General features: G+C 42.0%; 1 protein-coding gene across 2 annotated transcripts in view; it reads right to left on the bottom strand.

Annotated features, from left to right (window-relative positions):
* Positions 1-22,642, bottom strand: part of TULP4 (TUB like protein 4) — a 237,084-nt gene that overhangs the window by 145,225 nt on the left and 69,217 nt on the right. For both annotated transcript variants that reach the window (XM_081251478.1, XM_081251479.1), the window contains exon 2: positions 17,077-19,305. In XM_081251478.1, coding sequence (XP_081107604.1) covers positions 17,077-17,328 — 252 coding nt within the window. In that variant the 5' untranslated portion in view covers positions 17,329-19,305. The remainder of the gene's footprint in view (positions 1-17,076; positions 19,306-22,642) is intronic.

Genomic DNA, 22,642 nt, shown 5'->3' with positions numbered 1-22,642 from the left:
ATTCCCATGGAGCTTACACTCAAACAGAAATGACAAAATGTCAAGTACCAATCTACTTATCTGACCAATACTCTTAAGACCAAGAATGTTCAAAAAGAAAATTTTAGAAAGAAGTGAATGGTTAAAAAAAAAAAAAGATGAAGACTCAAAAGTGCTTAGCAGTTTGGGGACTATATTATAAGCAGGAAATAAAAGACACTAGAAGAATTTAGAACCTTGGAGCTGGGAAGGTTCTTGAAGACCACCTGATTTTAAGATAAAGAAAATTAAAAGAAAGTACCAGCCGACAGTCATACATCAGTGACTGTCAGCAGAACAGAACCCAGGACTCCCTCCCACTGGTTCCATCCATCATGGATCACACGGGCAGTTTCAGACACCAGGGCTCAGCATCTACTCATTGCTGCTTCCTGGCCCCCGTTTTCATACTTCACTGTAAGAAAACGAATCACTACAACATTATTTTCACTTATTCAGTAACAGAGGGAACCTGCCCTCTCCCAGCCTCTGGACTGCTGGGAGCTCATTTGCTGAGGCGGCCTTTCACACAAATCTCTCCAGAGAAAGGGATGTGAGGACTGATTTCTGCACCCGCCCACCCAGAGGTAATCACCATCCTAAGCCTCTGCTCAGTGGGGGTCACGAAGGATGGCTAAGAAATGTCATGGCCTGTAACTGCTCTCCAGATGACCTCGGCACTATGCTAAGACAAACACAGCTCTAAGACGTCGATAAGACTTGGCAAGATGCTCTAGGAAATCAGGAAATAACCTTAAACGAAAGGACCCAGTTAACAAACAAGAATCTCAGAAATGAGTGGATTGGTCTTAGGGACTAACTCAAAATAGATGAAGAATACAAAGAGTTTTAAAAATGAGTTACATTCTCAATTCTGTCACTGACTGAAATTCTAACTTGACCTGAATGGTTCTCTCTGTTCTTTAGTTTATCTGTTTGCAGAAGCAGTTCAAAACCCAACTGCCTGGCAGGTCCGAGAGTTCATAATTACCATTTGTCCTGCTGTAAGGAGGCCATAGATGACAGATTCCACAGCAAGTACAAAGAATGTGTTGATTTCTTTGAGTAGTACTCTGTTACAACTATTCTCCTGAACCTATAGAAAATATGGGTGAATTTCTCTATAACAGAGGTATATAAAAAGGCTTTCTAACTATGACTCAAAATCCAGATGCAATAAAAGACTGATAAATTTGACTAGATAATTTTTTTTAAACTTTTGTATGGTAAAAAATATAATAAGAAAAGTTAAAAGATCAGTAACAAACTGGGAGAAAACATCTGCAATATATATTACAAATTAAAAACTAATATCCCCAATACACCAAAAACTTTTAAAATGTAAAGGTGGCAAAGTAATCAAAAATCCTATGGAAAAATGGACAATGTGACTAGACAACCCATAAGACACAAAAGTGACCCTTAAATATTTAAAAAGGTGTTCGAATTCACTCATAATAAAGGATATCCAAATCAAAGCTATACTGAGTTACCATTTCTCACCTAGAAAATTGGCAAAATTTTTAAAGCTTGAAAATACTTTTTCTGGTGGAAATGCAAAGCGGGTCAATCATCATGGAAAGGAGTCTGGCAATATCCAACAAAACTACTTACGTTTTCACACTTGAACACAGCAATCCCACTTCTAAGAACTTATCCTGAAGATACACCTCCAACAATACAAAAATACAGGACTTTCCTGGTGGTCCAGCGGGTAAGACTCGGTGCTCCCAATGAGGGGGCCCGGGTTTGATCCCTGGTCAGGGAACTAGATCCCCCATGCATGCCACAACTAAGAGTCTGCAGGCCACAACTAATAAGTCCACATGCTGCAACTAAGGGCCGGCACATCCAAGTAAATAAATAAATATTTTAAAAAATATATGAAAATATGTATGTACAAGTTATTCACTGCAGCATTAGTTATAATTACAAACTACAGAAAATTCTCTAAATATTCAAACTTGGACACTGTCCAAATAAACTCTGGTACCTTCACACAGTGGAGCACCATGGGCTATAAAAAAAAAAAGATGAGGACACTCTGCATGAGCTGACATAGAGCCACTTCCAGATGCTAAGTAGAAAAGCAAAAGTACAAAAAAGCATATATATACACCTAACACTAATACAGTGTTGCCAATTATATCTCAATAAAGCAGGAGAAAAAACAAATATAATATGCTCTCTTCTGTTGTGTCAGAAAGTAGAGGCACCCCCCAATGACTGGAGTGCATCAAAAGGACACACCAGCTTGAAGGGGCTTCCACTGGCCAAACATGGAACAATTTGAGCAAAACTGGGTCTCAGCAATTAAGTACAATGAGCACTGGAGAAAAAAATTGAAATCCATAAGTTCATACTGGTAACATGTAAATGAACGGATGAATGGGGAGAATGGGGAGCTCCTGCTTACACAGAACGTCCACTGGGAACACTCTGTGGACAGAGTGCTGCAGCTAGAAATCAGCAGTTCGCAGCCATCATAATAAAAACTGGCTGAAGCAAGAATCATTAATGGATGATGAACCTATGGAGAACATCCTGATAAGGAACAGGCTATCTGCGTGGTTTTCAAGTGTCCTCCCATAAAATGTCTGTCAAATGCAAGGGGAAAACATGGTAACTACACAGCAGGGAAACTGGACAACACTTTGGCCAGGTGATCAAAATTAACATCAGCAAGGAGGGGCCAATAGACACTATGAGCCTCCACATAGTATCTGAGAAGAAGGCAACATCCAGCATCACTTACAGGGTGTTCAGCTGGGGACAATTAACCTGAATTAAACCCCAAATGCAGAAACATTCTATTAGAGATGGGGAAGGGTATTCTTCTAAAATGCCAATGACATGGGGAAAAAAAAAAAGACTGAAGAACTGTTCCTGATTAAAGGGTCTAAACATACGTAATAACTAAATGCAATCTGTGAGCCTAAATTAGATTCTGTACTGGAGAAAAAATTTTGACAAAAACTGGAATATACTGCAGAGCAACTAAGCCTGTGTGCCACAACTACTGAGCCTGCAAGCCACAACTACTGAAGCCGGCGCGCCTAGAGCCCGTGCTCCACAACAAGAGAAGCCACAGCAATGAGAAGCCCGCGCACTGCTGGGAAGAGTAGCCCTGCTCACCGCAACTAGAGAAAGCCCGCACGCAGCAACAAAGACCCAACGCAGCCAAAAATAAATAAATAAATATAGAAAAAAAAAGAACAGTTATATACTCAGAATTTTAACCCAGCTCTGAAAACTACCTGTCTGGGAGACCAAGCATCGGTCTGATATGACTTTTGGATGTATCACGATACAGGAGGCATACTGTAATAAATGACTCAAACGCTCTCCTACAGAACTGCTGACATTTCAAGATTCCTCACAGAAACCGAAAACGGAGATAGATAATCACAATCTATTTTATTCACACAATTGTTTTTATTGTAATTAAATCGGTTGTAAAATCAGAAGAAATTCCTTATTTAGTGTAGAAAGAACCAAGGTCATCTGAGGTGATGCATTTTTGCAGACAGTTGGGAAGCAAGTCTGTTGTATCCCTACTCTCACACACACGGTGCTTTGGCTGTGTGATAATTCATGAAAGGAGAAAACAAGTACAGAATTTTAAAGTCAAATAAGATTTTCTCTTTGACTTGTGAATTATAATTGGCCAATCTCTAGCAGCTGCCTCTTAGAAACTGTATTTTCTAAATGTTAATAGGCCCCAAGTTAGCAATAAATATGAACATCTAGTGGGGAAAAAAGGAATATAGACAGTAAATTAAAGCATTGAATCAATGTTATCAATAAATCTTCTGAAGGTGATAACTGTACTATTGTGGTTATATGAGAGAATGTCCTTATTCTTAGGATTTATACACTTAAGTATATCAGGATAAAAAAATCAAGAAATATATTCTCAAATGGTTTGGGAGGGGAAATACACACACACACACACACACACACACAAGCAAGTCCAAGTTAACAACAGGTCAATCTGTGGAAAGACTGAGTGTTTAACTTTCTCGCAACTTTTATGTATGTTTGAAATTATTTCCAAATAAAAAGGTTTTAGGACCTTGGACAAAAGGCCTTTTAAGTCATACATTAATAAGCTCTCTGGGGTAAGCATGCAGCTCTGCCATAATCCTCAAAAAGAAGCAGAATCGTCCAAAACGACACAGTTCAATACGGTAGCCATGAGCCACATGTGGCAACTGAGCACTTGAGATGTGGCTAATTCAAATTGAGACGTGCCAACTTTCAAGGACTTAACATGAAAAAGAATATAAATTATCCCATTAAGAGTTTTTATACTGATTACATATTGAAATGATATTTTAGACATATTGGGTTACATAAAATATATTATTAATATAAATTTCACCTTTATACTTTATAATGTAGCCACTAGAAAATTTTAAATTACACATGTAGCTCATATTGTATTTCTCTTACAATGCTGATCTAAAATATAATAATACCTTTTTTTGAAAAGAGGTGTTTGTTGATCTCTTAAACAAGTATTTCATTACTAGAGAAAAATGTCAAGGAACATTACAGATTCTGACTCCCCTAAGCTGATTTCAATCTTGGAAATAAAGTAGATAATTAGGTTTTTTTAAGGCATAATTAAGGGAAAAGAAAAATTTAAGGCCTAGGAGACAAGAAAGAGCTCTCTGGTCATGTTGTTTAAGTAATTGCCTGATTAGCCACAAATCCCATCTGTAGCAAATTTCCTGAAGAGGAGAAAAAATAAAATCTAAACTCATGAAAATACCGAGCAAATGGGAAGACAATAGATGGTTTTCACACTTCTGTTTTCAAACTCTGTATGAATAACATCAAGTTCCCAAATCCTAAACATTAACTTATAGAATCTTATAAACAAAGCCTTTAAACAGTTACTTCTGCTACCAAGGAGTTTATGAAATAAACTTGACTGACAACAATGTTACTTACAACATTACTTATTTTTCCGTTTTAAGGTTCTGACTGACAAACTCTTCCTTAACTCTAAAGGTTTAAGAAGGACATGAAGAGGAGAACTGAGCTAAGACAGACAAAACTGGTTTTTGTTTGAAACACTACTTTAGGGATTATACACAGGGAGGAGAAAGGAAGGTCGGGCACGAGCTTAAACAGGATTATTTCAGGATAACGAAAGGTCCCTGGGACAGAGACAACTTCCTCTGTATTTTAGTTATCCAAATCTAACTAGGCCAAGTGGAGAAAACAACAAATGTCAGTAAGAATTCTATACAACAGCAACAATGAGGGAGAGAAACCAAACGTAGGCTGCCAGAAGGTACGATAAGAACACCCAGCAGTATAGTCTTGGGCAACGTGCATAGGTGTGTTTGTTTTGGAAGTTTGGAGTCAAGCAGGTGGACGGAACCAATTAGAATCACCAAACTGACTCACAGCACAGGATCCCGGGCTTTCTCTCCTGACCCACACTCTCCCCACCCACCCCAGACCATATCCCAGAAAGATGACTTCGATCAACTCTAGACAAAAATCTCCTACTAGAATACGATACCCGCTGCCAGCGCACACGGATCCATTTCTGCGTTATGTCTAACAGCCTCCCTGCCGAAGGACCAGCAGATGCGCCATGTACCCCTGAGGCCACGAGTCAGGCCCCGTGGCCTCAGACAGAAGCTGACAGCATGAATGAGCTCTGCTTAAGACGAAGTCAAGAGTGCCTTGCAGATAAGGAACCAACACAGATGAGGCGCCGTAGTCCCAGGATCCCAAACCTATAATAAAACTACCGGCACAAGCCCAGCCTCCCTCACAGCTGGGACACTCCCATCCTGCTCCTAACCCCTCACCTGCTTCCCACCTCACACTCCATTCCCGTGTTTTGCCGTCATGAGGCCAACTCCTGCAGTCTCAGAAAAGAGGCCATGGCTCCACTGTTCTAGCTTCAGAAGGAAATGCAGATGGGTGAAACACCCAAGGATGACAGTGAGTCTAACAATAATTAATAAGAACTAAGACTTAAAGAGCTCTTCTATGTGCATTGTCTGTGGGTCACATCTTTCAGTCACCACAACCACTTTAGGTGGCAGGTGTTATGTTCCCTTAGAGACAATGCAACCACAGCACACAGACGGTTAAGTCCTTGTCCCAAATCACACTGAAAGGGGGTCAACTCAAACCCAAGCAGTCTGGCTCAAGAATCCATAGGTTCAGCTATTAATAAATCATGAACACAGATTCCACAGTTCAGGAAGTATTTCTTTGCCCAGGACTTCAGTAACAATCTCATTCTCATTTGCTCTCATTCTGACATCATGAAGCTTGAAGCTGCTTCCCTAAGAGGCTACTACCAAAAAAATTATTGTCCTGTACCCACATCCCTCTCTCACTCTCTCTAGCAAAAATACACCCAAAAGATAGCTTGCCATGAGTCTAAAATACTTTCAGATATGATCATTTATTTTTATTAAGAGAAAAAAATTAGACAAACCAAATTGCTAGAGGAAAAAAATGAACAATGCCATTATTTTGACAAATTCTATTTTCTTAATAAAATATAATTCTATTATAGTCTGGGTTTTGTTTAGGGAAAATAAATCTGCATTTAATGCCTTTAAGAATCTTTAAAAAATATCTTAACAGGAGATTTCAGATTTAAGATGGCAAAATAAAGAGGATCCTATTCCATCTCTTAGAAATCACCTCAAAACAAGGAGCATGAAAACACACACAAAAGCCATCTTCAAGGTGCCCTGACCACAGCATGTGAAGACAGAAAATGGATAAGGAACGTGGCAACTGGCTTCACAAAACAGAGGAAGGCCAAACAGGGTGCCTGCAGAGAGGTGCCCGGGAGAAGGAAGCCCGGAAAGGCTCAGGAATGAGGCTCAGGGACTGCGAGAGGTGCAGGCGGGGCTGAAGCCAGAGGGCTGGGGTGAGCACGTTAGCGCAGGCACCCACGCAGCCAGATGACGCTCCCGACCCTGGAGCCGTGGTCGCCAGGCAATTCTCACCGCAGCATCAGAGCCTGAAGGCTTAATCCCCTGGCAGAGTGAACCACAGAAAGCAGTCTCGGGGACACTGGGCACAGGTCTGAGGCCTGACAACTGGGCATTTTCTGAGAGGTTCAGAGTGTGGAATCTATCTTCCCCCACCCCTAGGAGCTTCTAATCTAGATTCTGTCTCTATGAATTTGACCATTGGAGGTAACTCCAATAAATGGAATCATAAAAAAAAAAAAAGTGTGTGGAATCTGCAGGGCTCCAGGCTCAGTCTCAGCTCCATCAATTAGCAAAGGTGCATCACCTTAGGCAAGCTGCTCAGCATCTCGGCACCTCAGTTTCCTCATCTATAAGATGATGATAATAAATAGGTTCAAAGTCCTAGAGCCGATGCCAGGATTAAACGAGGCAAAGCTCTAACAGTGGGGCCAGTACACAGCAAGCACTCAACAAGTGTCAGCTCCTCCTCCTGCCCCTCTACTACTATCACTACCTCTCCCCCAGCACACAAATGCACGCGCACACACACATGCGCACACACACCCCCTCCTCAGGCTCTCAGAATGCTGACAGCAGGAGTAAATTCACAGGCATGCAACCAGAAGGGCCTTATGTAGAGAAACTGAACCACCCCAGTGAATATGCTTGGCTGCTGACCTTTAGCAGTCAGCAACAAAACAGTTGATTCTCCCCCAGATTATTCCACAATAAAGCCCATCAGCTGAAATACCCGTGTCCCCCCCCACCGCCCATACACACATACACACAGAGGTGACAAAAAGCTTTCTAATACATTACTTCTAAACATCATCATGAAATTTCAGAATATCTGGGATAATGAGCAGATGTCAGTTTTTTTTAAAGGCCACATATAACTGACTTAGAATAATAATATAATAATAGCCAATTTTACCAAGTCCTCATGATGTACTAGGCACTGTTGAAAATGCTTTACATATAGTAACTCATTTAATCCTTACAACAAACACATTTCACAAATGAGAAGATCATGGTACAAAGAAATTAAACAATACCCTTAAAGTCACAACACTACTGAGCGATAAAGCTGGGGCTCAAACTGAGTCCAGCTTCAGGGCCTGAACTCTTAACTATTATGCTTCTCAGTAATAACTCTGCACCTTGGAGACTATGGAAAAATGCCTTCAAAATTCTGAAGGAACCAACCTAGAAATATATACCTAGTCAAACTATGAATCAAGAGTAAAGGCAAAATTGAGGTATTTTCAGACATACAAGTCTTAAAATTTATGATTTACGAATTCTGGCTTAGGAAATTCTGACCTAAAGATCCAAAAACATGCCTATTTCTGCCTCTTTGATAGAACAGTTCTCTGCTCAAAATAAGAATTCGTAAGACACATTTAAAAGAGCTGCTTCTCAAATACCTTCAGTTTGTAAGTGGCTACACTCCCGTCTCACTCATAACTCTGTTTCTCTGCTCATTATGGTTCACCTCTTCTTGAAGCAGTGTCTTACAGAAGGAAAAACACACACGCATGAATTCAAATCCCACATCTGTCATTGTCATCATCTAGCTCTATACTTCAGACAACTTCCATAACATCTCTGATCCTCACATTCTTCAACTGTATACCAGGGATAATAAAACAAAGCTGTAGAGAGTTGTTCTGAGGGTTAAACAAAACAGTGGACATAAAGCACATAAAAAATCGTGGCCATATAATATGTGGCAACTGTCATCAGCAGTAGCAACATTATTTCCTTGCAAACCATATCCATTCTCCTGACACGCAGGTCATCTGGGCAGGAATGGCTCTTCTTTCATCACTGTGGAGCCGAAGTCCAGCAGTTTCCAGCCTAGTGTGGCCCCTCAAGTATTTACAGAACCAAAAATGAGTAAGTAAATAGAGTATGAAATACTTTAACATCACCATTTATATATACTGCATTCACTATTTTCAGAGTCCTTTCAAAGGCAGGGATGAAAGACAACAGACTTAACACAGATATTAGCAGTAGTACTCTGTGGATATTTACTTTCCTGTATCTGAATGTTCAACTTCTTAATTGCTAAGAATATAGTTGGCTTCACAGGGTTCCACTGCTCAGTGTGCTGCAACAGCTTACAGTATGATTGCAGATCAGGAGAACTATATAAAATCATGAGTTTAATTATGGAAATCAAAATTAATAGAAATTTATGTGATTAGGCTAATAAAATGTTCTTCATAAAAAAAACAGTAGCCCTTTCAAAAATATACTCTCATAGATTCTCACGACAACTCTGAAAGAAAGAAATTACTATTTCAACTTAACCATGAGTAAAATAAGGACATGAACAGCTTGGACACACCAGCTAGTTAAGTGGTAGAGCCAGAACTTCTTGGAATAGAGATATAGAAAACCAGGAACAGAGCGGGGAGCGGAATAGGCCATCACCACAGGAAGCAAATCACCATCCTCCCTTCCATCTATCACTGTGATACCCTAGTGGGTGACCACAAATCTACCAAAAGTCACTTTTTGTGAAGAATTCAGAAGGAAGATAAAAGATTCCCTGTGTCTTCTCACTGGCTTTAATCCAAAATTTGTCAAATTTTCTCTCTGGAATTAGTGTATGACCCTTAAATATGCTGAATCCTGTACAGATGTTTATAAATCAAAAGCAGTTTTCAAATCTCTTTTAAGTTTAAGAAAGCTGACCATCACCATGCACAGTGATGCAAAAACAAGCCCAGGCTCGGCAATCCACCCGGAGCCCTGGGGCTTCCAGAAAGGAGGGTGAACTAGACACACCATGGAGCATAACAGAAACCTGACATTCAACTACAAGGGGAGATCATTCTTATAATCCAGAAATTCTCATTCTTTTCAGAATTGTGACCTATGTCATACAGTATTTTTAGGAGAGAGAAAAGAAAACTAAAGTACATCAGATATAAATTAGAATACTTTAACAACACTTGAGAAACTAAATATACCCTGGTAAGCAGAGCCCTCCACAATGGGTTAAGAACAGAGTTTAAGGCAAAAGATCTGTGAGTAGGCTTGTACAGCATGGTGTGAAGGAGAGAGGAAGGCACGTTTCAGACATCACTTGGAAGTCGAATACAGTGGGAGGCCTTGCTGATAACTGGATCTGGGAAAAAGGAAAGGGCAGGGAGGTTGCTGCGCATACAGAGTACAGTGTGACTCACTGGCCAGCCATGCGGCCATCTCCTGAGATGGAGGAGACAGATGGAGGGTAAAGGGGCAGTGGGAAAAGGAGTTCTCTCTTAGAGGGCCTACAGTTTGAGAAGCCTAGTGACTGATGTCCAATTCTGTATCTCATGTAACAAACCAAAGAACAGAATCTGGAACTAGAAGGTGATGGCAGGTGGAAGATATAAATTCGGAAATCATCAGCATATAGGTAGATTTAGCACCGACTTGGAGAGGTTATCTAGAAACAGAGGCATGCTTGGGGCCCTCCAACATTTATTAACAATGAGGTGAAAATAGGCAGAGCCAGCAACAAGGGTGGAAAGTAGAGGCCAGGTAGGTAAGAGGAAAATCAGGAGAGCCTGGTGTCCTGGAAAGCAAGAGAAAATAACGTTTCAACTCCACTGAATGCTTCCAAGACAGCAAGTGCCATAAAGTGGCCTACGGGTTTAGCAACGTGCGGTCATTGGGAATGTGACCATCTCAGTGGAGTGGTGGGAAAAGAAGCCCCACTGAAGTGGGCTAACAAGTTAAAGGAAATTAAAATAAACGAATGACATTTTAAATAGTAGGAGGTGAGGAAATTACGACACGAGAACAGATAATCTTCACTAAGTTCACCAATCTACACAAGCAGGTAACTGTAATAAGGCATTACCAGGGCAAGCACAGAGGTCTGTTCGGTGTACAGTGTACAGCCTGGGGTGAGGAGTGCGGGGGGGCGAGCAGAGGGTCAGAAAAAGCTTCTCAGAGAAGAAGTAACCAGATCCCAGAATCCAGGAGACACCCTTCCTACAGCGGATGTGTCCCTGTAATGAAACAAATCCCACCAAACACGCATGAATGCCTGTCCGCACTTAAGTGAAGAAAATCTCATTAAATGAAGAATCAGTGACTAACTTGCATGTCATCAATAATAACCATAATGAACTGTTTTCTAGAAGAAAAACATTCCCAAGTTTTTCAGCTGTGAAACAGCAGATCACGAGACCTGACATGCGCAGTTTGGTCATCCCATGGCCAGAAGACAGTAAAATTCTGTGACAGTTCTTGACTAGAGTTTTTAGGGTATGTCAGGGTGAGGGCAGGGGGACTTGGCTCCTCGAGTGGAAGGGCAGTGAAGATTAGGTAACTAAGCAATGGACAGAGATGACTTAAACATCAGCCTTCCTGAAAATGAAAAAACATAAAACTCTTCAGAGGCTGCTTTTCACGATTCCCTTAAAGGAAGATACAGGCTCATAATCATGTACTCAAAATCCTTGCAGCTAGGTAAGTTTTGAAATTCAGAGTTTTTGAAATTTTAGGTCTGAAAACAGGAGACACCATCAATATATAACACCCCCAGCAGTGTCTGGGCAGCACCCATAATAAAACATAAATATTTCTGCAGCTGACATGGCAGGATGATGACAAAAAATAGCCTCACATCAGTTCATGTCTTGCCATTAAATGAGTCATGTGAAAACTTTCCATTTTCAGAGCCCTTAGATTTCACAACTGTGGATAAGGGACTGAGAACTTACACCTAACACAAGTTTTAAGAAAATAAAGGTACACTGAAGGAGAATGGCAGAGCTCTGGGATCCAATTCCAGCTCTCCTCCATACGAGCTGTATGAACCTAGGCAAACCAGTTAGCATCCATAAACCTTAGCTTTCTGACCTGTAAAATAGGAAAGTGATATCTATCCCTAAGTCTACTGTGAAAACCACATGAAGTAGTAAGGTTGCAAGGCACCTGGTACTATGTGTCTGGCCCTTAGCAGTAGAATGACTAAACATCCCAGTTTGCCTGTGACTTTTCCAGTTTTAGCACTGACAGTCACACATGCTGGGAAACCAGGATGGCTGGTCACCCTACTTGGCAGGCACTCAATAAATAGGAACTATTCTAATGTTAAGAATAGAAATTAGCACAGGAAACAATTACAGTATCGTGTAATAAACCATAATGGAAAAAAATATGAAAAAGTATGTATGTATATATAACTGAATCACTTTGCTGTACATCAGGAACTAACACAATATTGTAAATCAACTATACTTCAATTAAAAAAAAAGAACAGAAATTAAAAGTAAAAATACAAAATGGGAAAATCACATGAAATAGTTTCAGTAGTGAAATATCCATGTCACTAAGAATTATAATCACCTCTTTTGTGGTAGGCACAATTCTAAAACAGCAGCCCCTGGTGTGCACACCCTACACGATTCCCTCACCTGGAGTGTGGGTGGGTCTGACCTAATCAGATGTGCCCTTTTTCAGAGATGGAAAGTCAGACTCCAAGCTACAGTAGATGCTCTCCTGCTGGCCTTTAAGATGCAAATGGCCATGTTGTGGAGAGGGCCATGTGGCAGGAGTGGTGGGCGGCCTCTAGGAGCTGAGGGCTTCAGTCCTACAACCACAAGGAACTGATTTCTGTCAACAAACTGAATGCATCTGAGGGGTACCCCAGCTTCAGAGGAGCTCACAGTCCCTGATGCCACCATGAAACCCCATGCAGAGGACCCAGGCCGGGCTTCAAACCTACAGAACTGTGAGATAAGAAGTGGGTGTTGGGACTTCCCTAGTGGCACAGTGGTTGAGAGTCCGCCTGCCGATGCAGGGGACACGGGTTCGTGCCCCGGTCCAGGAAGATCCCACATGCCGCGTAACGGCTGGGCCCGTGAGCTGTGGCCGCTGAACCTGCGCGCATCCAGAGCCTGTGCTCCGCAACGGAGAGGCCCGCATACCGCAAAAAAAAAAAAAAAAAGAAGTGGGTGTTGTGAGCCACCAAGTCCATGGTGATTTGTTACACAGCATTAGAAAAATATCTCTTATCCCAGGGATGCAAGGATTCTTCAATATTCGCAAATCAATCAATGTGATACACCACACTAACAAACTGAGGAATAAAAACCATATGATCATCTCAATAGATGCAGAAAAAGCTTCTGACAAAATTCAACACTCATTTACGGTAAAAACTCTCCAGAAAATGGGCACAGCGGGAACCTACCTCAACATAATAAAGGCCATATATGACAAACCCACAACAAGCATCATACTCAATGGTGAAAAACTAAAAGCATTTCCACTAAGATCAGGAACAAGACAAGGATGTCCACTCTTGCCACTATTATTCAACACAGTTTTGGAAGTCCTAGCCATGGCAATCAGAGAAGAAAAAGAAATAAAAGGAATACAAACTGGAAAGGAAGAAGTAAAACTGTCACTATTTGCCGATGACATGATACTACACATAGAAAATCCTACAGATGCCACCAGAAAACTACTAGAACTAATCAGTGAATTTGGTAAGGTTGCAGGGTACAAAATTAATGCACAGAAATCTCTGGCATTCCTATATACCAACAACAAAAAATCAGAAAGAGAAATGAAGGAAACACTCCCATTTACCATCTCAACAAAAAGAATAAAATATCTAGGAACAAACCTGCCTAAGGGGGTGAAAGACTTGTACTCAGAAAACTATAAAACACTGATGAAAGAAATCAAAGATGACATAAACAGATGGAGAAATGTACCATGTTCTTGGATTGGAAGAATCAATACTGTGAAAATGACTATACTACCCAAAGCAATCTACAGATGGAATGCAGTCCCTATTAAACTACCAATGGCATTCTTCACAGAATTAGAACAAAAAATTTTACAATTCGGATGAAAACACAAAAGACCCCGAACAGTCAAAGCAATCTTGAGAAAGAAAAACGAAGTTGGAGGAATCAGCCTCCCCAACTTCAAACTGTACCACAAAGCTACAGTAATCAAGACAGTATGGTACTGGCACAAAAAGAGAAATATAGATCAATGGCACAGGATAGAATGCCCAGAGATAAACCCATGCACATATGGGCACCTAGTTTACGACAAGGGACAATGCAGAAAGGACAGCCTCTTCAATAAGTGGTGCTAGGAAAACTGGACAGCTACATGTAAAAGAATGAAATTAGAACACTCCCTAACACCATACACAAAAATAAACTCCAAATGGATTAAAGACTTAAATGTAAGACCAGACACTATAAAACTCTTAGAGGAAAACATAGGAAAAACACTCTTTGACATAAAGCACAGCAAGATCTTTTTTGACCCATCTCCTACAGTAATGGAAATAAAAACAAAAATAAACAAATGGGACTTAATTAAACTTAAAAGCTTTTGCAAAGCAAAGGAAACCACAAACAAGACAAAAAGACAACCCTCAGAATGGGAGAAAAGATTTGCAAATGAAACAACAGACAAAGGATTAATCTCCAAAATATACAAACGGCTCATACAGCTCAATATCAAAAAAACAAACAATCCAGTTAAAAAAATGGGCAGAAGACCTAAACAGACATTTCTCCAAGGAAGACATACTGATGGCCAAGAGGCACATGAAAAGATGCTCAACGTCACTAATTATTAGAGAAATGCAAATCAAAACTACAATGAGGTATCACCTCACACTGGTCAGAATGGCCATTATCAAAAAAGCTAGAAACAATAAATGCTGGAGAGGGTGTGGAGAAAAGGAAACCCTCTTGCATTGTTGGTGGGAATGTAAATTGATACAGCCACTATGGAGAACAGTATGGAGGTTCCTTAAAAAACTAAAAACAGAACTACCATACAACCCAGCAATTCCACTAGTGGGCATATACCCTGAGAAAACCATAATTCAAAAAGAGTCATGTACCACAATGTTCACTGCAGCAGTATTTCCAATAGTCAGGACATGGAAGCAACCTAAGTGTCCATCAACAGATGAATGGATAAAGAAGATGTGGCGCATATATACAATGGAATATTACTCAGGCATAAAAAGAAGTGAAATTGAGTTATTTGTAGTGAGGTGGATGGACCTAGAATCCGTCATACAAAGTGAAGTCAGTCAGAAAGAGAAAAACAAATACCGTATTCTAACGTATATATATGGAATCTTAAAAAAAAAAATGGTACTGATGAACCTAGTTGCAGGGCAGGAATAAAGAGGCAGACATAGAAAATGGACTTGATGACATGGGGTGGGAGGGGAAGCTGGGGTGAAATGAGAGTGGCATCGACATATATACACGACCAAATGTAAAACAGCTGGCTGGTGGGAAACAGCAGCATAGCACAGGGAGATCAGCTCAGTGCTTTGCAATGACCTAGGGGGGTGGGATAGGGAGGATGGGAGGGAAGCTCAAGAGGGAGGGGATATGGGGACACGTGTATGCATCTGGCTGATTTGCTTTGTTGTGCAACAGAAACTAACACAGTATCGTGAAGCAAGTATACTCCAACAAAAATCTATTTAAAAGAAAAAGAAAAATATGTCTTTTAAGAGAGCATCCAGTTCAAAATTACAGGTGTGTGTGTGTGTGTATGTGTGTGTGTGTGTGTGTGCGTAGTAAGGACAGAAGGATCTGTAAACCGAAATTCCTTGCATAAAACTACCTTTTTTAATATGAAAAGTTCAAATCCAAAAGAAGTTTTTACACAACTGAAACTTTTCATACATTGACGGTAGGGGCATCAAACGGCACAATCACTTTGGAAAACTGTTCCTGGCGATTCCTGTTAAACCTGTTAAATTCCTGTTAAATGCACGCCCGCTCTGCAACCTGGAAACCTGTCATGAGTGCGCAGACCCACAAGAAGGCACGCACACGAAAGTTCAGAGCAGGTTTCACCACAACAGCGAGAAACTGGACGCATTCCAAATGCCCACCATTTGAAGAATGGAGGAATGGAAAAACTGTGGTGTCCTCCTTCAGTGGAAAACTAACACCAGTTAAAAGAACAAACTAACAGCACACATGACAGGGATGAATCTCACAGACACCATGTTGAGTGAAAGAAGCCAGACACAAAGAGAATAAAATGAATGATTCCACTGACATGAAGTTCAAGCACAGGCACAACTGACGTGTGATGACAGAGCCAGAGTCTGGGTCACCTCTCAGTGGGCTGTGGGGCCTGGGAAGGGGCAGCAGGTACCTGTGAGAGGTCCTGGAAATGTTCTACACCCTGATCTGGGGGAAGGTTACACGGGTGACTGCGTACGTAAATAATCACTGAGACGGACGTATGCGTACAGTTAATGCACTTTACTGTACGCTACCCTTCAAAAATATTCTTCCCCTTTACAACGACTAACCAAAAACCATCCAGTGACAATTTAAGGTGGATTCCTCATAAGAAACTAGTCAACAGTGAAGCATGAATATGGTTAACACGCTACGCAAGTACAACTCTTCTTGTAAACACACTGCTCACTAAATGCTGGTTGAAGGAATTTCAAAGATAATGACCATGGTTATGTTTCAGAAACCCAGAGGAATCTATATGCATGTATACATAGCATAATGTCCTCAACAGAATATACCCCATAGATGTTGAAAACCATGACTCTTGTCCAATTACTCCTTTCACCTCTGTCCAATTAATTCCTTTGTTTACCTCCCAGTACAAGAATACAAGCTAGGTGTTACACCATCATAAAGCATGCAGATGTGAACTGTGCACGGCCAAGACAGCACCACTTCCATGGCTTGCACTGCCCGTCTGACACTGGGGCAGTGACTCTTTGCCATGGATACAGGCGACCATAAAGGCTCAGAGCGTGACAGGCAGGTTAGGATCGTCTCATCCAACCTCACACCTGGTCAGAAAGCCGCCTTGGTGCCCCTGCCAGGGGGCAGCCCACCCACCACAGGGAGAGGAGGACAAGGGACGCTGGAGAGGTGACACAGCCCGCCGGGAACTGTGTCTCCGACTGGGACACACACACAAGACAGGGTTCACGTTTGAAAAGTCTCCCTCAGCAGCAAGTCTGAGAAACTGGAATCCATGCAGGATGGGCTCAGATCCACGGCTAGTGCCCAGACCAAAAGTGAAACAGAAGCCCGCTCACCTCACTATTGTGGCCCCGAAGGTTGAAGTTGATTCTCTGCGGAGTGTTCCTGTCCCGGCGGCAGTGGCTGGAGGTGAAGGTCACGCCAACAACGCCACGCCCGTTGCCCGTGGCCAGCCAGCCCTCCTCGTAGTAGCGCCTCCTGCACACGGGCTTCTCCTTCTCACTCTTGGGGACACGGCCCTTCCAGGACAGGCAGAGGATGTTGGAGTCACTGCACAGGACAGGCCCATGCTCCACCGCTGCATACATACTTTTTTTTGAAGAACCGTTTTACTTAAAAAGTAATGCTGAACGCTGAAAAACTGCTTTCACCGACAGACCGATGTTATTTTTGTGGTTGGCTTGCGCTGTTTTCCCTGACCCCCTTTTAAGACTGACCCGGTTCTAATTAGAAGGTCAGTATTTTATAAAGATCCACCAAATGCATAGTGAAAAAATTCCTCTATAAAAGATGACGGCAGTCAGCTAAGAAAAGGTAATGCTTAAAAACAACGTGGGGTCCATTTTTATTTTCAAGTCCTCAGAGAAAGAGGGGGCTGACCCTTTGGAGAAAGAGCATTGTTAACAAGTGGTGATAAAGAAACTGAGTGTTCTTCTTTTCACTCAACTTGGTTCTTCTTATTCAGCCCGAGATTCCAGTTTAGTGTAATGTGATTCCAGAGACAAAGGGCTGCAAATACATAGATTTCAAGTAACTTAAGGCTTTAAGAATCCCTCGAGCTGGAATCTTCTCTTCAAAAGCTCCGATGCAGAGACAGAATACATGGGGATCATCTTCCTTCTGAAGCCACCCTCTGGCTTGTTTTCTCAACTAGACAAATCTCTGCTGCTAAAGCTGAAAAAGATTGCATAAAGGGAAAAAAAGGCACACAAACCGTGCAAAACAGACCAGAGTTTGTGCAGACAGCAGTCCAAATTTTAGGAGAAAAAAGGACTCTTTCCCCACTGTTCAGAATCAGAAACCTCCAACTTCAGAGCCCAACCTGGCTTCCCAGCAGGTGGCTGTGTCCCCAGGGAGGGCCCCTCTGCAGGCTGACGCACCCCTCGGTGCCATAGAGGCGGGCAAGAAAGCCCCTTCCCTCAGCAGAGCCAGAAGGCTCTAAAGCTCTCACAGGAGGGAGTCTGAGTGTGGGCCCCTGGCGAATCCTAAATACTCCTGCAGGCAAACGGGAGCCAAGCTGGGCTGCAGGCTGCGTCTCCTCCCTTCCTACCCTAGTCACTTCTCCCCTTTCCGCTCGTAAAGATTACATACTTTTCCATCTTGAAGGAAAAAAACTAATCTCAGAATTAAGTCCATCAAGTAGCCTTCCTCTTATATACAAAGATTCCTGGACTCGACATGGAAGAGAATCCCTTAAAACGGAAACACAGGTGAGAGTCAGCTTCTTCCCCACTGTCTCCCTATGGAGTGACCACGTTCGGCTGACGGGCACTTTCCTGATCACCTCCAGAGACCGTCTCCAAACGCCACGTGTACAGTCCAAGGAAAGAAGCTTTACTCGGATGCTCCTTGATAATTATTTTGTAATTATCAGTTTCAACTGCTACCTTAAGGTATTATCCTATAGGTATAGGAAAGGAAAAGGGAAGTAATAAATTAAAATTTCTAGAATACAGTTAACAGAAAAAAGGCAAAGGAATCAGTTCACTGTTCAAACTTGTCCCATCATACCCTAACTGGCTTTCCTCCAGTCATAACCACACAGTAAGAGCCACTCTTCAGTCCAGAATTTTCACCTCTGTCCAAATCACCAGACCCACTGAAAAATAAAGTGCAAAAAGCACTGCATGCTCCCATCTGCAATGCTTGAAATCACACTTCTCCCTCAGTCACCTTCTCACTTAGTTCCTTCTTTAAACTGGAGAGGTATTTTTGAGGCTTGATCTGTGCAAGTTTTTTTTTTCTTCTTTTTGCAAACCTTCTTTACCCGTGAAGACCATATGGAAAACTGGCCATTAGTGATGTATTTTTCTCCCCGGGCTCCCAAGCCCAGTGGTGTCAAGTTGCTCCATCTGATTCTTAAATTAATTTTCATCAGTTGTAAAACTCTTCAATTGCACACAAGAATGAGCCTGCCTTCTCGTGTAAATGTGTATGTACAGAAAGAAGGTTTTAAATATACATAGACATACACTCTTCAGCTGGCACACAAGACGTCTGTTTTCCCAGTCGTTTCAGGAACCATGGGATTAATCACAGCTTGAAGGCCCTGGAGTCTTAAAAATCTGTAAAACAAAATAGGACATAAAAAAAAGAACTTTAAAATACTGAACAATAAAGGTTCTAATACACCATTTTGCATGAACATATGAATATCATGTAAGAACATAATAATCACTGTAACTGAAATCAGAGACCCATCTGGACACTTACATGTATCAAATGGAGCAACCGATTGGTCAAATCTGAATAGTAAAAGGGGGCTCCTTGCCAGCTTACAGACAACAGGCAACATGAGGAGGCTGAGCGCCAGGTACCATTTACTAAATTTGCCAGCAGCTGTGCATAGTGAATGAAATAACACCTAAGACTGTCCTTCATAGGACTCTGAGCCCTGAAGGTGCACCTTTACCATCCAGAGGTCATCACCCTGAGTTAAGCAGGCATCTTCAAAAAGGAGACAGAAGAGACTCAGGCAAGTTATCTGAAATGATGTTTTCACTCTCAGTAAAAAATAATCCCTGAAGACACAAGGCAGCAAAGGCCTTTAACTGCCAGCAGGTCACAGAGCAAAAGGCACAGCTGTCTTCTCGGCTTTTACATCATCTACTAGCAATACAGGCCTAGAGGATCTACCTCCAGCAAACCCATCCCCTCTTCCTTCCTGCTGCCTTCAGTCCAGGCCCACAACACATCTGCAAAGACACTGGACAACTTGATCCCTAACATCCCCACACCACCCCACCTTCCAGAGGACCCTCAGAGCGATCTTTCTAAAATTCAAGGCTGCCCCAAGAGCCTGGACTGTTCTCGCCCCGCCCAGGCAGTCCCCCACCCCCACCCCCACCCCACCCCTGAGAGCTAGCTGAAACGGACAGCCCAGCCCCACCCCCCAAATACCTGACACTGAAGGTCAAGGGTTGGGCCTCAGCATCTGCATTTCCAACAAGCTCCTGAGAGACGCTAACACTGCTGGTCCGGGACCAGCTTTGAGAACCACTGGCCTAAGAGATCAAGTCCCAGCAGGACCCCTTAGGATGTGATTTCAACCTGTCCTCTCCTGCCACAGCCTCCACGTCCAGCCTGTGCTGCAGCCGTCGCCCTCTGGCCACTCCGTGAACCATGTCCCCAAGTACCGAGTCCCTCCTCTCCTTCATGTCTCCACACCTGCTGCTCCTTTGCTCAGCCAGCCCACACCGCCTCTAACACCCGCCGAACACGCCCTCTCCCGTGAAGCTTCCCAGAGACTCCATACTAACCCGTGCAACAGTCTTCCTCTCGCTGCGTCTAGAGGCTGGGCGCCTACCCTCCTCGTCCCTGGCAAGGAGCTTAGCACAAACAAGTTACTCAGTAGAAGTCTGTAAGAGGATGCAGGCAGGGGCAAGGCAGCAGCTACAGATAATTTCCTGGCGATACCCTAATTCAGGTGAGTCACAGGACATATACTTCCTATGTGTCTAAAATCAAAACAAATTCTCTCAGGAGGCACTTGTACCCGAGGGGAAAAAGTGAAAACAAATGCTATAAAGTTCAAATTATGCCATGTTCTTCCTCCTGAGATTCTAATGTCACTGTAAAATACTCCCTTAGCCCCTGCCCTGGCCTGGGGACAGCACCACAGAGGAGAAAAGCAAAAGCAACTTCTCAAGACCCAGCAATATATACACAGGGTTTAAACGATTTAAGAGCACAGTCCACGATTACTGAAGCGCCCACTCTAAACACGACAGTGTAAACCATCAGCTCCCTCACACCGGCCTGGAGGGAGAGGGGTCTGTAACGTCAAAATTATTTTCAAAATAAAACTAAGACATTATTTGTCTTCTTCACTGCATTGACAATTTCCATCAACGGTGCGAAAGCAACAGTGGGTCAAACTGCCAGCTCTGTGACGCAAAAAAAGGCCCAGCACCAGCCAGCACCAGTGCTCTTCAGATTTTTTTAAATGCCAGCTTCACTTGGGCTTCCCTGGTGGCGCAGTGGTTGAGAGTCCGCCTGCCGATGCAGGGGACATGGGTTCATGCCCTGGTCCGGGAAGATCCCACATGCCGCGGAGCGGCTGGGCCCGTGAGCCATGGCCGCTGAGCCTGCGCATCCGGAGCCTGTGCTCCGCAACGGGAGATGCTGCAACAGTGAGAGGCCCGTGTACCACAAAAAAAAAAAAAAAAAAAAGAATATTCTTGGGACTTCGCTGGTGGTCCAGCAGTTAAGACTCTGCGCTCCCAGAGTCTTAACAGGGGGACCCAGGTTCGATCCCTGGTCAGGGAACTAGATCCTACATGCCGCAACTAAAGATCCCGCACGCCGCAACTAAGACCCAGCACAGCCAAATAAATAAATAAATATTAAAAACAAAAAAAGTTCTTAATGCAGCAGTAAAAATTATTAATTTATTAAATCTCACCTCTTGAGGACATGGTTTTTTAATATTCTGTGTTTCAAACAGTAAATACACACACAGCACTTCTGCTGACTATGGCACTACAGTGGTAATCCTGAGAAAAAGCACTTGTGCTATAGTTTAAGTTATGGGCGGAGCAAACTGCTTTTTCATGAAATGCCATGTTTACTGGAAAGAATAAATGACAAATTATGGTCATTTAGGCTTGGGTCTTTGGCAGACATTTTTCTCCAATGTGAACAAAGTGAGCTGTCACTTTAAAGAAAACAACTGATGGTATTTGTTGCTGATAATAAAAGTAGAGCTTTCAAGTTAAAATTAGAATTGTGGGAAAACCAGCATCTATCACTATGAGCTTGATAGCTCCCCAAGATTTAAAGACACTCTGCAAGCAACAGAAGGGGATATTAATAAATGTGAATTTTTTACAGTATATTTCATAGTGTGTCAATATTTGGAAGATCCCATAATTTGCTGAAGCAATATTCTTCAAATGACCAGTGAATGATGATACCAATTATGCTTGACAGAGCCATTCAAAGTGCAAGAAAGACAAATGGATTTTAATGTAACCAAGTACAAAAAAGTCACTGATATATTTAAAACTCCACATTGCTACTAACCTTTAAGAAACTACCACTTGCTGAGTTTTAGTACAGTATCAAAGAAAAATATTCATGATTAGCTGAAAAGACTATTAAAATACTCTTCCCTTTTCCAGCTACATATCTGTGTAAGGTCAGATTTTCTTCAGACATTTCAACAAAAACAAAATATTGTAACATTGAATGCAGAAGCATATATGGGAATTCAACTATCTTTTCAATAAGTCAGACATTAAAGATATTTTACCAAAATGTAAAATAATGCTACTCTTCTCAGTAATTTTTTAGTCAGAAAATAGTCATTTTTCATTTAAAATATATTATTTATAACATTTATAGGTTTATTGTTTTTAAATGAATTAGTAATTTTTTTTTAATTTCTCAGTTTTAATTTCT

This window comes from Mesoplodon bidens (assembly GCF_964165515.1).
Source record: "Mesoplodon bidens genome assembly, chromosome: 12".
Classification (NCBI taxonomy): domain Eukaryota; kingdom Metazoa; phylum Chordata; class Mammalia; order Artiodactyla; family Ziphiidae; genus Mesoplodon; species Mesoplodon bidens.
The sequence above is the reverse complement of the archived record's forward strand: the minus strand, read 5'-3'. Positions and strand labels throughout refer to the sequence as shown.